Source organism: Pelodiscus sinensis, chromosome 24 (genome assembly GCF_052426305.1).
Source record: "Pelodiscus sinensis isolate ZL-2025 chromosome 24, ASM5242630v1, whole genome shotgun sequence".
NCBI lineage: Eukaryota > Metazoa > Chordata > Testudines > Trionychidae > Pelodiscus > Pelodiscus sinensis.
The window spans coordinates 22,731,675-22,746,630 of record NC_143075.1 but is presented as its reverse complement, the minus strand read 5'-3'; the positions used below and the strand labels follow the sequence as shown (position 1 = coordinate 22,746,630).

The 14,956-nt window shown below is 44.6% G+C and overlaps 1 protein-coding gene across 24 annotated transcripts in view; it reads right to left on the bottom strand.

Moving 5' to 3' along the window:
- The window catches only part of EIF4G3 (eukaryotic translation initiation factor 4 gamma 3), a 320,226-nt gene that overhangs the window by 233,215 nt on the left and 72,055 nt on the right, over positions 1-14,956 (bottom strand). For 23 of the 24 annotated variants that reach the window (XR_016347803.1, XM_089773141.1, XM_089773132.1 and 20 more), the window contains exons 2-3: positions 14,853-14,928; positions 5,496-5,624 (exon numbers count right to left, since the gene is read on the bottom strand). Coding sequence is in view for 22 of the 24 variants with exons in the window: in XM_089773141.1 (XP_089629267.1) it covers positions 5,496-5,624; positions 14,853-14,928 (205 nt within the window). In the remaining 2 variants the exon portion in view is untranslated. Of the gene's footprint in view, positions 1-5,495; positions 5,625-14,852; positions 14,940-14,956 lie in introns of those variants that run through there. The other variant, XM_089773144.1, reaches the window with a different exon arrangement.

The following is a 14,956-nucleotide window of genomic DNA, read 5'->3' as shown; positions in this document are numbered from 1 at the left end:
GTACATACTGACAGTTTCTGAATTCACTCTGTTAAGTCTGCAGGACCTTAGTTTAAAAACGTGCTTTAAAATATTTCATTAGAGTGTTGCTAAGATTATAAAATAACATCTCTAAAAATCACCACCTGCGCCAGGCTGCTGTTGGGCACAAGGGTGCCAATTTCATAGAACTGGGTAAGGCCCCATAAACCCTAAGGATGGCCCTTACTGAGGCTGTAGGTGAACTTGTGTTCTTATGTGCGGATGTTCGTAAATCAGAAGTTTCTAACTGGGGGGCGGGGGGGGTGTCCACAGCCACTAGAAAGGCAAATGTAATAAATATAAGATTCAGAGGGCAGACTTTCTAAACATTCATAGACTTCCAAGGCTTTCTACACAGCAGGTCAAAGGTCAAATTAAGATATGCAACTTCAGCTACTTCAATTGCGTAGCTGAAGTCGAAATAGCTTAATTCAGCTTTTGGTGCGGTCTATACAGCAGGAAGTCAAAGGAAAAATGAGGGCTACAGCAATCAGAGTAAGAAGTCCTCCATCACAACATTATTTGTGTAGACATGCATTTTGTTATTCCAAAATAATACTCCTGTGTAGACATACCCACAGATTCTAAAGCCACAAGGAACTACTGTGATCAACTATTCTGATCTCCTATGAAACACAGGCCACAGAACTTTCCTGCATTAATTCCCGGTTGCATCACAGTTTTAGGAAACATCTAAACTTCATTTCAGAACTGCCATTAACAGAAACTTTACCACAATCCTCAATAAGTTATTCTAATAATTAATCCCCCTGATGGTAAAAAAACGTGTATCTTGTTTCCAGCCTGAATTTGTCTAGCTGCAATTTTCAGCAATTGCATCTTGTTACATCTGTGTCTGCGTTATCAGATAAGAGCTTCCAGAAAAGAAATAGCAAGGTAAGAAGAGAGTAGAACTGATGTCACTTCTATTTTCTGCAGTGGCAAACAGGTCCACTTGAGGAATGCCTCACTTGTGGAAGAGCATCTGGATGACCTGAAAGTAGAGCTCCCACTCATGCTGAGAGCAAAAGGACCTGCTGACACAATCTCTCAATGTGCTTTTGATACCGGGGAAATACACAACTTCCAGGTGGATCACATGCGGGCTATAGAAGTCCCACAGGTAGAAAGCTTCCTGACTGCGGGCTGATGAGCATTCTCCTCACCTGTTGACTTTGAACATCAAGTCCATGTGGTCTGTCAACACCTGCATTACCTGACCAGACAACTGTGAAAGATGCAACATGCTAAGCGGATAGCCCTGAGCTCTCTCACATTTATATGCCGTGCCAACTGCAGAGACCATGTCCCCTGGGCCAGATTAAATTGAGAACGTGCAAGATCTGAACCATGGACTGTAAGTTCCCCACCCCTGATGTAGGGGCTACTGCTTCTCGTCTATCCTGGTTTGCTCTCTGAAGTGAAACCGCTGCCAGAACGGCAGCAGATTTCATTTGTTACACTGTTTTTCGATTGGCGCCTAGCGCAGCTTGTAGGGATTCTAAGTTGCTCCCAAAACTTCTCTGTCTTCCAGCTCCAGTAGGGCCATGCCACAGTGAGATTCCCCATAAAGCAGAAGAGGCTGCTGGTGCCTCTGATGGGGAGCCCTATGACTCACCCATCAGTGAGAGTCAATTCCATTTTCATTCCTCCTCCTGGAAACAAGTCAGGCAGAGGAGTACGGACTCTGCCCAGTGAAGAAACCAACCAAGGCACACAAGAGAAAAGAGAGCAAAAGCAGTCAAGATAAAAGCTTGGTGCAGAATTGAAGAAAGCTACAGAATAGATTTGCCACTGAGGAAATGAATGGAAGCTCCCAAAAGGGCTGGACACTCTAGAGAGCAGTTGATGGATAGGCCTACAGCTAGCCAGGCTTGCCCAAATACAAAACTCTAGTTGCCCCCATCTGGTCAGTATAGAAGACCCTATACTGAAGAGGGTCAGAGGATGTGTCCCATTACAGCAAGAAAACTCTGTTTAAAGGCAATCAGCATAAACAATGAAAACCAATTAAAATAAGTATTATTCTTCCTTTCCTTTTTTATTATTGGACCACAGATTTCAAGCTTTAATTTCAACAACCTTTGTAGCCACTTTTTGTCCAATGTACTGGTGTAAGAGCTGCAAAAACCACCTAGAGAAACAATCCATCCATGCACTAGGGCTAAATAGTATCTGGTCCATTTGCTTTGCTTCCTTTATGCCACCCATGCATGGGGCAGGTACAATCAAGTAGAGGAACTGTTCTCTCCTATCACCAGCAAGTATTCCCAAGATGGTGGGGAGGTAATAAGGCCACACCTCTCCTAATCATCATCACCTGTCATAAACCGAGTCTAATTTCAAAGACCCTAAGGACATGTCTATAGTTACCAGTGGATGGACGCTCCAGAGGTCAAGTTTTTGGTGTTCGATTTAGCGGGTCTAATATAGACCCATAAATCAAACATTGAGGGCAGCTCCAGCCGGCATCTGTACTACGCACAGTCATGAAGAGCGTGGGAAGCTGACAGGAGCATTTGCTCCTGTCAGCCTCCCTCAGTGTGTACAGCACATAAACGCAATTAAAGATATGTCGACCCCATCTATGCATTAACATAGCTGGAACTGAGTATCTTAATTCAACCTCCTGCTGTAGTGCAGACCAGGCCTAAGAGTCAATTGGGCAGCAAACAAACATTCTTCCTGGCTGTCTAGACTAGGGATTCTGGTACAGAGCCCATTTTCTTTGTAAACATTGTCTCAATAAGAAAATATCAAGGAAAAAAACTTAGCTAACATTTTAAAACTTTGTGTAGGTCACTCTATTTCCTCCCCTTCCACAATGTCATTTAGGGATTGGCTTTCTCTTTGTCCACAAGTTCACCATGAATAAGTTTGCTGCTATGCAAGAAAGGTCAAAAAAGATATTGGGGTTTCTCCTGCTTCATTCACCCTTGTCAGTTGTTTCTCTTTCTAGTGTGAAACTCAGCCTTCAAATCAGAGAAGGGATAAGAAGCTGCAGCAATATAAAAGTACAAGATAATGCTCGGGGAGAGCATCCCCAATGCCCACAAAATACTTCAGCTTCCACTTGCTGGGCCTCCACGAGGATGGTCATTTACAAGAATCCACCGGTGACCATGGATCTTCAGGTTTCTATTAAGCTGCTTAAACCCACGTATCATATACATGGTGCTTGCTCTATAATCTTACAATGTACCATATTTATACAAACTGAAATGTTTCACACAGATCCTCATTTGTTTTTACACACTGAAACAGACTGAAAAGCGGATCGTATTTTACTACTTCTCCAACATTAGAGAAGTTGATTAGAAATTTCAGCAGCATTTGTCAAGATTTTTAATTGTTTTTTCCAAGCCCTGAAGTAAGCTTGAATCTCTTACTATATCTTATCCTGTCCTCTGGACACAACCATACCCCAACCCTTCCACAACTGGTCTTCCTCCTTTCTCCTGTAAACTGACAGATCTTGTTCAGAACTCCACTGCCCATCTTAACTTCCTGAGTATCTCATGGTTTAATATGACCAGGGAGGGGTTTAAATGTCTAGTTCGAGAATACCGGGGGGTTATCAGGAAGGCGAAACTGCAAAAGGAATTGCGACTGGCTAAGGATGTGAAGGAGAACAAGAAAGGTTTCTACAGGCATGTTAACAAGAAGAAGGTGATCAGAGAGGATGTGCGGCCCCTAATGGATGAAGGAGGTAACCTAGTGACAGATGATGTGGGGAAAGCTGAAGTACTCGATGCTTTCTTTGCCTCTGTATTCATGGATAAGGTGGGCTCCCAGACTAATGCCTGACCAATGCCTAGGGTCCAGAGTGACTTAGACAAATTGGAGGATTGGGCCACAAGAAATCTGATGAGGTTCAACAAGGACAAGTGTAGAGTCCTGCACTTGGGACGGAAGAATCCCGAGCATAGTTACAAGCTGGGGACCAACCAGCTAAGTAGTAGTTCTGCAGAAAAGGACCTGGGGGTTACAGTGGATGAGAAGCTGGATATGAGTCAACAGTGTGACCTTGTAGCCAAGAAGGCTAATGGCATATTAGGTTGCATTAAGAGGAGCATTGCCAGCAGATCCAGAGGTGTCATTATTCCCCTTTATTCGGCTTTGGTGAGGCCACATCTGGAGTACTGTGTCGAGTTCTGGGCCCCCCACTACAAAAAGGAGGTGGACGCACTGGAGAGGGTCCAGCGGAGGGCAACCAAAATGATTAGGGGGCTGGAGCATATGACTTATTAGGAGACGCTGAGGGAGTTGGGTCTGTTTAGACTGCAGAAGCGAAGGGTGAGGGGGGATTTGATAGCAGCCTTCAATTTCCTGAAGGGAGGTTCCAAAGAGGATGGAGAGAGGCTGTTCTCAGTAGTGACAGATGGCAGAACAAGGAGCAGTGGTCTCAAGTTGTGGTGGGAGAGGTCCAGGTTGGATATTAAGAAAAACTATTTCCCTAGGAGGGTAGTGAAGCACTGGAATAGGTTACCTAGGGAAGTGGTGGAGTCTCCATCCCTAGAGGTGTTTAAGTCTCGGCTTGACAAAGCCCTGGCCGGGTTGATTTAGTTGGAATTGGTCCTGCCTAGGGCAGAGTGCTGAACTTGATGATCTTCTGAGGTCCCTTCCAGCTCTATGGTTCTATGATTCTATGAATATTTTTTACATCTGCTCAACTGATTACAACTGAAATCTATATTAAGATTAAGGGCTTATCTATATGAACTTAAGCGTGCAGAAAACCAGTTTGTGAATATACACACACAGTTTCTGTGTAGACAAGTCCTCAGATTCTATTTCTCATTTTGTCAGTGCTCCACACCACCAGTGTTCCTCTATTTTCAACCCATCTTCACTTCATTCAATCTCCCTTCTCAATCTCCTTTTTCTCATTCTCTCTATTGCACATTTTTATGGTGTATGCTCCCCCTTTCACATTCATTCCAGTACAACACTAAGCCTTTTAAAACACCTAAAAACTAATTTGTTCTTAACTATTTGCTAATCAAATATTATTAGTTAGCATCCATGCTAGTATTTCTATTTCGCTCTCCATCTGTACTATTTGCAATCTGCCATGCAATCTGGCACTTATCTTTATAACTTTATTTCACTATTTTAAATATTAATTGTAAAGTGCTTTGCCCAGCACGGTGTAAAAAATGTAACATGCAAAATCAATGGAACCAATATGTGAGGAACTGCCGTAATGGTTCAAGCAAAAGTGGACCATAACCCATAACAGCTTGAGAAGAAATAGGGATATTACTCAACTATGTCGCCAATAGTTTCTGTAAGATGACACACAACTTACTACAGAGTTGGGAGTTGCTTTAAAATGGCATGCTCCCACTTATCAATTTTATGCCGGTCACAGAAAGCAGATAACTCAAACCCAAATTGAGCTCGTTAAGCTGAGAGGGAAAAAACTAAGAAAAAACAAGAACAGACAAAGTTCTGAATAGCACCTATCATACCTGTGAAAGTCCAGGGGATGATGCATGTCCTGGTGGCGTTGCAGCAAGATTTGGGTGTCCCTTGTTTATTTCATGTGCAGAGTAAGGGGATGGAGCAGGAGGTCCTGGTTGTCTTGCTACCTGTGTTACCTGTAAGGAGATAAACTATTAGTAAAACATAGTATTAGTCATTCAATTTTTATATCATTCTATTTTTGCAGCGTAAGGAACTGCCAGATACGGAGGAGGAATGAAGTAAGATGAGGGCCTGAAACATAAGCCAAGGTATCACAGGCCAGGTATGACGCCTGAGGCTGAAACAGCAATGGTCAAGACTTTGCTAATATAAAGCAAAGTGAAGTTGTGAGCAAGAGGCAGGCCCTGCTCATAGAAGTAGGCAAGAAGAGGGCTGATATCACAGAAACACTCAAACCTAAGAGGTAGTAGGCACCGGCCTAAGCACATTCCAAAGGGATCATAACAAAACACCTCCTTAAAAAAAAATCTCGCAACACCACCCCCACGCAGATAACAGAAATATAATGCCCCAGGTTCAGGACAGCGTCTAAACAGCATAATAATTAGCAATTAAACCCCTATACACAAGGTAATGGGTGGTCCTAGGTAATGACAGAGAGTGGCAACCTAATTCATCAGAAGTGATGTGTAACTTGTTTGTACCTGTGTATAAAAGTGCACCCAAAGAGTTGCCCTTAGCCAAACAAGGGGCAAGGTCTCATTCATGGCACTAACCAAGCTGAGTCCATTGTCAGGGGGTACACGTGCGTAGTGGTTCAGTAAAGTCTACTAACAACTATTATTGCACAGATTGAACCTCTGTCATCCAGGACTCTCTGGTCTGGCAACATCCATGGTCCAGCAGGATCACATTTGTTGCTAGACCAGAGAGCCCCAGCCACAGAGGTTGAGAAGGGAGTCGGTCTAGTCAGCAGCAGCCTGAACAGCCAGTGACCTGGGGGTAGAGAGCCCATGGGAGACTGGGGCAGGGAGCTCCAAGAGTAGCTGCAGCCCAGTGCGGGGCTGGACAGCGGGAGCAGAGAGCTGCAAGAGAGGCTGCTGCCTTGCACGGGGCAGTGGCTGAGGTCAGGGAGCTCTGGGAGTGGCTGCTGCCCTGTACAGGGCTGGGGAGCCCCAGGAGCAGCTGCTGCCCCACAAGCGGGCTGGGGGCATCAGAGCCAGGCAGGTGGGCCGAAGGAGGTCACGCCCCCAGGTTCTCCCAGGACAGCAGCCAGGAGGGGGACCCTGAGAGAGCCTGGACACCTGACCTTCCCTGGTCCAGCAAATTCCCTCGTCCGGGACCACACAGGTCCCGAGGATGCTGGACCAGGGAAGTTCAACCTGTACTTCATTTGACAATAAAGCTGGCCTTGTGCCTTTGATCCTTATCTAATTTTGTGGTCTTTGAGAGCTCTCTTGAAGTCTGCTATGTTGGCTATTTGCCCAAGCCAAGACGACACACAAAAAAGTATATGCACACAGCCAAATGGCTATCAGAGGGGAGGCAGATGGGATGTGAAATGGACACGAGCAACACATCTCAAAGAGCAAGTTACAAAAGCTAAGTAACCGTTTTTTTCTTCTTCAAGTGATTGCTCACGTGCATTCCAATACATGACTTACCTCCTGCAAAAGCGACGAGGAGTCCTGTGGCACCTTATAGACTAACAGATTTATTGGAGCAATAAGCTTCTGTGGACAAAGACCCACTTCGTCAGATGCAAGATTCGGCATCTGACAAAGTGGGTCTTTGTCCACGAAAGCTTATGCTCCAATAAGTCTGTTAGTCTGTAAGGTGCCACAGGACTCCTCGTCGCTTTTGCAGAGTCAGACTAACACGGCTACCCCTCTGACTCCTGCACAAGAAAACTCTCATGAGAAGTGTCCCTCAAGAGGGATGGAGGGAGGTAGAAAGACATTGGAGAGTGTAGCTCTGCACTACTGTATTGAGGACCCAGTAGTCTGAGGTCATAGCTGTCCACACCAGAAGGAAAAAAGGAAAAGTATTTGGAGAAAACTAGAAATCAGATCTGGGGAGCAGGCTGGTAGGTCGCCCTCGGGTGTACCCTCCAAGCAAATTTCTGGCTTCATGCTTGGAGCGGCTCGAGGTTGGGGGATGGTGACTCAGGTGGTGTCTGTAGCTCTTGGACTTTCTGCAGCAGGTCTTCCTGGCTCTGGCTCCGTTGCTGCTGAGGTATTTGCAGTTTGACTTGCTTACGTGCAAGGACCGAGATGTACAGCCCCATGGTTTTCAGGGTGGCCTGGCAGACCTGCAGCTCATGCAGCTTGCTATCCATCTGCTCCACAAATAGATCCTGCTCATCAAAGGGAAAGTCCCATAGCAAACTCTGAGCCTCAGAGAACAACCCAGAGAGGAGCAGCAAGGAAGCTCAGGTGACAAACTCTGCCACATCCGATGCTGCTTGAGGAACTACCCTAGCCATGTCCGTGCCCTCCCCGAGGACTGCCCAGACTTCTTTGTGGGAACATTCCAGGAGGGAAGTCTCAAACTTGGCACAGTTTGCCACATATTAAATTCATTGAGTGGTTGGCCACTGTCCTCTGTAGGCTAGACAATGAATACACTTTACATGTAAACAGGTCTAGCCTCCTGGAGGCTTTATTTTAGAGGTAGGACAGGGTTGCCCCTGATTCTCCCAATGGTTAACAGCCTCAACCACCAGGAAATTAGCAGCAGAGTGAGATTACAGGTAATCGTGCCCCTTAGTTGAAACAAAGTACTTATGCTCTGCTGGCAAGGGCTGCCAAGGGCTGAGGAGGAGAGGATGTTGAAAACAGAGTTCGCCAATTCTTCCCCTTTCGAAGATAGGAGGTGTGCAGGGAAGACAGGATGGTGGTATTCTTTTATACCCTTTTGTGAGGAAGAAGGAAGGCTGGCAAGGGCTGAGGAGGAGGAGAGGAGGAAGTCAAACACAGAGTTTGACAATTCCTCCAACTTAAACTCCACTGCCTGCAAACCAAGGCTGTAATTTACCCTCTTCAACAGCTCTTTAGCCTCATTCTGGGAAGCCAGGTAAGGGAGCCCCATGACGGCCTTGTCAGACAACAACTAGGAAAATGCTGGTACCGCAGGTTCCACTAGGCTGTTTCCATTGGTCCACCTGCCTCAAAAACTGCTCTGCTTACTCCAGAGACTAGTGAAGATAAGCAGTGGCAATTGGATTTGTGGTTCCTAACTGATACCACCTGTCATTTGAATGAACTCAATCTGAAACTTCAGAGAAAGGGGAAGCTGACTTGTGATATAGCCCAGCACATTCAGGAGCTCACCTCTAAGCGACAGTTATTCATAATTCAAATGAAGGCAGGAGAATTCACTCGCTTCCCAAATTTGTTGAAAATTGCTGAAGACAGTGAATTTGAGCATGATGACCTTGATTGTCAGCATTGTGTGAGATGGTCTGAAGACCTGGCAATGAAATTCAACCAGCGTTTTGCAGATTTTGAAAGCTTTATATTGGCATTTTGAGTCATGGAAATCCCATTTCAGTTCAACATTGCTAAAGCTCGAGACCTTGTCAATTTGCCTGACCTGCACAAATGTTGATTTGAAGAAGATATGCTCACACTTCAAAGCCAACTCAATGTCAAAAAATGAGTCTGTTTTGACAATGTGGGATGCACTTTTGCAACAGAATCAGTTTGCTATTTTGAAAACTGCAGTTCCCAAACTTTTTTCCATGTTTGGTTCAACATAGCCTTGTGAAGCATCATTTTTCTGTCATGACATACATGAAGTTGACGTATTTGCCACAGTTCCTGCATGAAAATATGGAGGCCGAGTTGAGGTGTGCTATCAGTGAAAAGTTTTTGCCTGTTTGAGGGTTAGCAGTGAAACAAAAGTGTCGTGTGTGCCATTAACTGAATTTCTGCGAAATGTGATGAGTTCTGTTGATTAAAACCAATGCTGAAGCACTCTGTTGACATTAAAAGACAAGAATATACAAGACTATTTAAATTTTCAAAATAGTGTGGCTAGTTTGCTCAGAACTGGTTGAACACCACGGCTCTAGCCCAATCAGGGATCCACCTCTGACTCATGGAAGCAGCAGAGATTCCTGGTCCGTTGAATGGCCATGTGTGCCCAAAGTGCACCTAGCAACCAAAGCTCAAGTAGGCTGCCTGGCACTGCAGATACCAAGCCAGACAATGAGCTCATATAGAGCCAGCCTCATCTAAAAACAAGCCAGATAAGAGACTGCCCTCTAAAGCAGTGGCGCATCCTTGGTCCCCGGTTAAAAGATTCAAACCCCCAATGCCAAGATCTTCACCCAAAAGGCCCGGGATACCTGAGCTACAATGCTGAGCCCCATACCCACATCACCACCAGGTTTCCCACCAGAGATCGCCATGGTCATGTCATCATTTTGCCTAAGCAGTCTCTCAGGCATCGAACCTCCATGCCCTTACCCCACCCTCAGGGCAGGATCATTTCCAGTCATGACACAGGGCTCCGCTCTCTGGTACCATTTTTTAGGCAGGCACTGATCCGTGACCTCTTCTTACTGGCTGCTGACAACAGTTAGTTGGCAGACTCAGGCACCAACAGCTCTGCCTTTCTTGCTGGGAAGTCAGTGGTCCAAACAGGAGGAGGACTTCAGCCCCTCATCTATAAAAGGCAAATTGCCACCGGTCTGTGAGACTGGTGTGACTGCTGAGCTCACTCAGTGGAGAACTCCCAGCCAGAACTCTAACTCTTAAACAACTATTCTAACCCTTAATGGTCTAAATAAGGCTACATCTACGGTGGCAGAGTTTTTCCACTGACAGTTTTGCTGGTGATAGAGAAGTGCTGCTTTGTGTTCACACTCCTTGCCACAGGTATCAGCACATGTCTGCACATGCAGCACATGCATCACCAATGAAAGGAGCGCACTGTGGTAGCTATCCCACGATGCACTGCTCTAGGACACAGCAAATCATCATCATGACAGGAGTGGATATTTGTGTGCAGCAGCTGCGGGAAGCAACCAGTGCTGAGGAGGGGGAGGGTTGGGTCTCCAACCTCAGCTCCCGCCTCTTTCCCTGACTCTGCACAGCATATTCTGTCTGCGTGTCTCTGTTTACATTGTGGGAGGCAGAAGGAGTTGTCCCACAAGAGTAATTTGTTGTGTGTCCTGGAGTAGTGACAGCACTGCCTATCAGAATGGGCTAACAGGGACCAACACACATCTGCAGGCATCACTGCTGAGTTTCAAGGAGTAGCCACTCCCACTCTGCATTGTGGGACCACTCTGGAGGGCAATTAGACCAGTAAAAAGCATTCAAGAGCCTTCTCTGGCATGCATCGGCTCAAAAAGACTGATGGGGTGGTTTTATTTCTGCCCTGAAGCTGCTGAGTTTCCAAGCAAAATGTGGATTTCAAATGAAGATGCTAGCATGGCTTTTGCCTAAGTATCAAACAACTAAATACAAAGGAGACAGACCAATGGACTGTATGAACCACTAATGCTTTTGCAATCTAAGACAAGGAGGTCTGAACAACCCCCATGGGTGATAGGAAGGAACTGAAACAGCATCGGGTCATCAGCACCTGAAATACCGAAGTATCAGCACCCCAATTGACACTTTGGATACCACTGAGGCAAAAGTCTCCAAGGACTGTACACTTTTTTAGGTACTTCCATTCCATTTCACAAGGAAAAAAGTATTCCCCTAATGCAAGAGGCACATTTTCATTCACAACAAAAGGTTTGGAATTCTTGAGTGTGTTCACAAACATACTCCTTGGCAGAAGAGCTGTTAGAGCATTAGAGCAGAACTACCCAGCTATCTGTCTGCTGGCAAATGACCAACACTATGAGGAAACTTTGGGAGACAGTTATTGCTACCAACACTGGAAATAGAAGGGAATCTCCTTCTCATGACAGCATTCATACATTCCAAAGACCCTCAGTGTTTTCCAGAAGATAAAGAACAACACGATATAAATAAACACTCGTGCTACACTAAAACCACTAAATTGTAACCATATAACACCACACTAATCAAAAACCATTAAACTAGAAAAGAGTCACGTGGGACAAAAAGCCAATTGATAACGCATGGAAGAAGTTGGCTCCAACCTCATGGCTGAAGAAATCTGAAGGGACTTAATCCCAATACCACTTTGGTGGAAAGGCTCATTGTCATGACACATACAGTCCCAGCAGCTACTGCTTTACATAGGTGGCAAGTCTCCATGTTATTTTGTATTTGCAAAAACAACCAGGGGTCCTCCTGTTTTACGTCAGTGTTGAGCTGCATTTAAGAGTAGGAGATAAGAGTTGCTGATATTACCTCAAATAGAAGGGAATGTTAGAATCCTCACAGTATTCCCATATTTTGTAATAGCTTTTTATCATTTTAAATCAGTCCTGGTGTTCGAGATCAAACTAAATCAGTGCTGCAGAAATATTTTAAGTTTTCTGCCTCTAGAGTATAAATTTCAAGTTAAAAAACAAGGGAGAATATTAGCCCTGATCTCTCTCTCTCTCCTCTCAAGAAAGCAGAGGCTGACAGAAGAAAAAGAGCTCTTGATTCCAGGAAAAAGGAATGTCTTGTGTTATTCAACAATAAAGTCACTTTTCAATTCAAGAACAGTGTCTGGATTCCAATGGTTGTTTTATCTAGGCTTTAAGTTTCAATGATGGAGATGGACCTACACTGGATGAGAAGCTGGATATAAGTCAACAGTGTGCCCTTGTTTCCAAGAAGGCTAATGACATATCAGGCTGCATTAGTAGGAGCACTGCAAGCAGATCAAGGGAAGTGATTATTCCCCTCTATTCAGCACTGGTGAGGCCACATCTGCAGTATTAAGTCCAGTTTTTGGCCCCCTGCTACAGAAGGGATGTGGACAAGTTAGAGAGAATCCTGCGGAGGGCAACAAAAATTAATAGGGGGCTAGGGCACATGATGAAGAGAGACTGAGGGATTTGGACTTATTTAGTCTGCAGAGGAGAAGAGTAAGTGGGATTTGATAGCAGCCTTTAACCACCTGATGAACAGTTCCAAAAAGATAATGGAGAGAGGCTGTTCTCAGTGGTGGCAGATCATAGAACGAGGAGCAACGGTCTCAAGTTGCAGTGGGGGAGGTCTAGATTGAAAAGCTATATTACTAGGAAGGTGGTGAAGCACTGGAATGGGTTTCCTAAGGAGGGGTCGGGAACTCTATTCCTAGAAGTTTTTTAAATCTCATCTTTACAAAGCTCTGGGCTGGATGATTTAGTTGCGGTTGGTCCTGCTTAGAGCAGGAGGGGTAGCCGTGTTAGTCTGAATCTGCAAAAGCGACTAGGAGTCCTGTGATACTTTATAGACTAACAGATTCATTGGAGCATAAGCTTTTGCGGGCAAAGACCCATCTGCATCTGACGAAGGTGCCCAAGGACTCCTCGTCGCTTTTTCATGAGTAGGTGTGACACTGTTGCAAAACAAGCAAACGTCATTTTGCTATATTTTAGCAAAAGTATTGTAAGAAGCAGTTTTTCCACTCTACTCCATGATGACTATGCCTTAACTGGAGTATTATATCCAGCTGTGAGTGCCACATTTCAGGAAAGATGAAGATCCAGAGAAGAGCTACAAAAATTATTAAAGGTCTAGAAAACATGACCTATGAGGGAAGACTGAAAGAACTGGGCTTGTTTAGTCTGGAAGAAAGAAGATAACATGATAACAGCTTTCAACTGCTTAAAAGGTAGTTACAAGGAAGTGAGAGAAAAATTATTCTCCTCAGCCTCTGATGATAGGACAGGCAATGACAATAAAGAGCACCAAGGAAGGTTTAGGTTGGACATTAGGAAAAACTTCCTGTCATGGTGGTCAACCACTGGATCAACTTGCCTAGGGAGGTTGTGGAGTCTCCAACATTGGAGATTGTTAGGAGCAGTTTAGACAAACATCTATCACAGATGGCCTAGATCAGGGTTTCCCGACCTATGGGTCAGGACCCAAATATGGGTCGCCATTACATTTCAGAAGGGTCATCAAGTGTCTCCCTAGATGGTTCTGTCCCTTTCCTCCCCCCTTTTTTGAATTGCCTTGGGTCACCCGGGGTAAGAAGCACTGAGAAAGGGTCAGACAGCTCTTTTTCATAAATCCCAGACAGAGGAGGCAACGAATTATTTTGTATTCTGCATCTTGGGAAGACCCCTTTATCTGCCAGTCATCCAAATAAGCAGAAGCACCTTTACTGCTGCAGTTCTAAAAGATATTTCTGAAATGTATACTATCATGCAAAACATGAATTTATAAGATCTACAGGCTTTTCTTCATTTCTTCCAAAATATTTTTAAAAGAGTTTTAAAATATTTTTGGTAATGATAATAATTAATGAAAATAATTAAATGCTTGGAAAACCGAAGCACTTATTTCTCTTGGCACTTTTTAATTTTTGTCTCAATCAAGTTGAAGACCAGCTTTCAGTATAGTGAAATTCTTAAGGAATAATGGGCTTCTGACTCTTACTCTTTGAAAAACAGAAGTCATTATTTGAAAATGTTTATCATGTATGCAAAAATAAACATTGTTATACAGGTTGGACCTCCCTGGTCCAGCACCCTTGGGTCCTGACAGGTCCTGGATGAGAGATTTTGCCAGACTAGGGGAGGTCATTTCTGGCCCCTTTGCTGCCGGCCCCACCTGCTGCCCTGCCTTCCCCCACAGGCTTCCCACCTCCCGCTGCAGCCCAGCTAAGGCGTGCGCCCTGGCCCCGCTGCAGCCCAGCTGAGCCATGCTTTGAGAAGGGGAGCAGGCAGACTGAGAATGTGGCCAATAACACTGTTACTTAGTGAAGCACACAGAGTCCATCTGTGAATTCTGTGAGGAGAATTACAAATGTTTAAGGCCAGGTCTACACTAAAGGGGAAGGTCGAATTAAGATATACAACTCTGGCTACATTAATAATGTGGTTGGAGTTGACGTACCTTAATTCAAGTTTCCATGCAACCTCCACAGCAGGAGGCCAACAGAAGCAGCTTCCCTTACTTTTCACTTTACTAGACCCACTAAATCAAACACCAGAAGATCAATCTCAGAAGCACTGATCTTCCCTGAACTGAAGACAAGGCCTCAGAAATAATGGACTAGCCCAACAAACTTTACTGAATTGTTATATAGTGTTATAAGAATATTTTTTGAGTTTACTGCACTCCATTTATGTGCAAAGAAAATGGTGTTTTGTGTCCTATGCTGAAGAGCAGCAATTTTAAGGGGTACCTAAGTTAACTTTTGATATCACTAAAAGTGCACAGTAATTTCTACTTGCTTACAGGAACCAGGAAAATGTGCCTTATTAAAAAAAAAAAGATACAAAACTGAAGATTTAGGATTTTACAGATTTGCCCTTACATACTTACAGTGCTGTACACAGCTGAGACAGTCGGAGTGAAGATCCGATCCTCAAGCGGCTGCTGCACAGGACCTCTGGGAATTCTACAACACATCAAGTTAAGGAAAACAA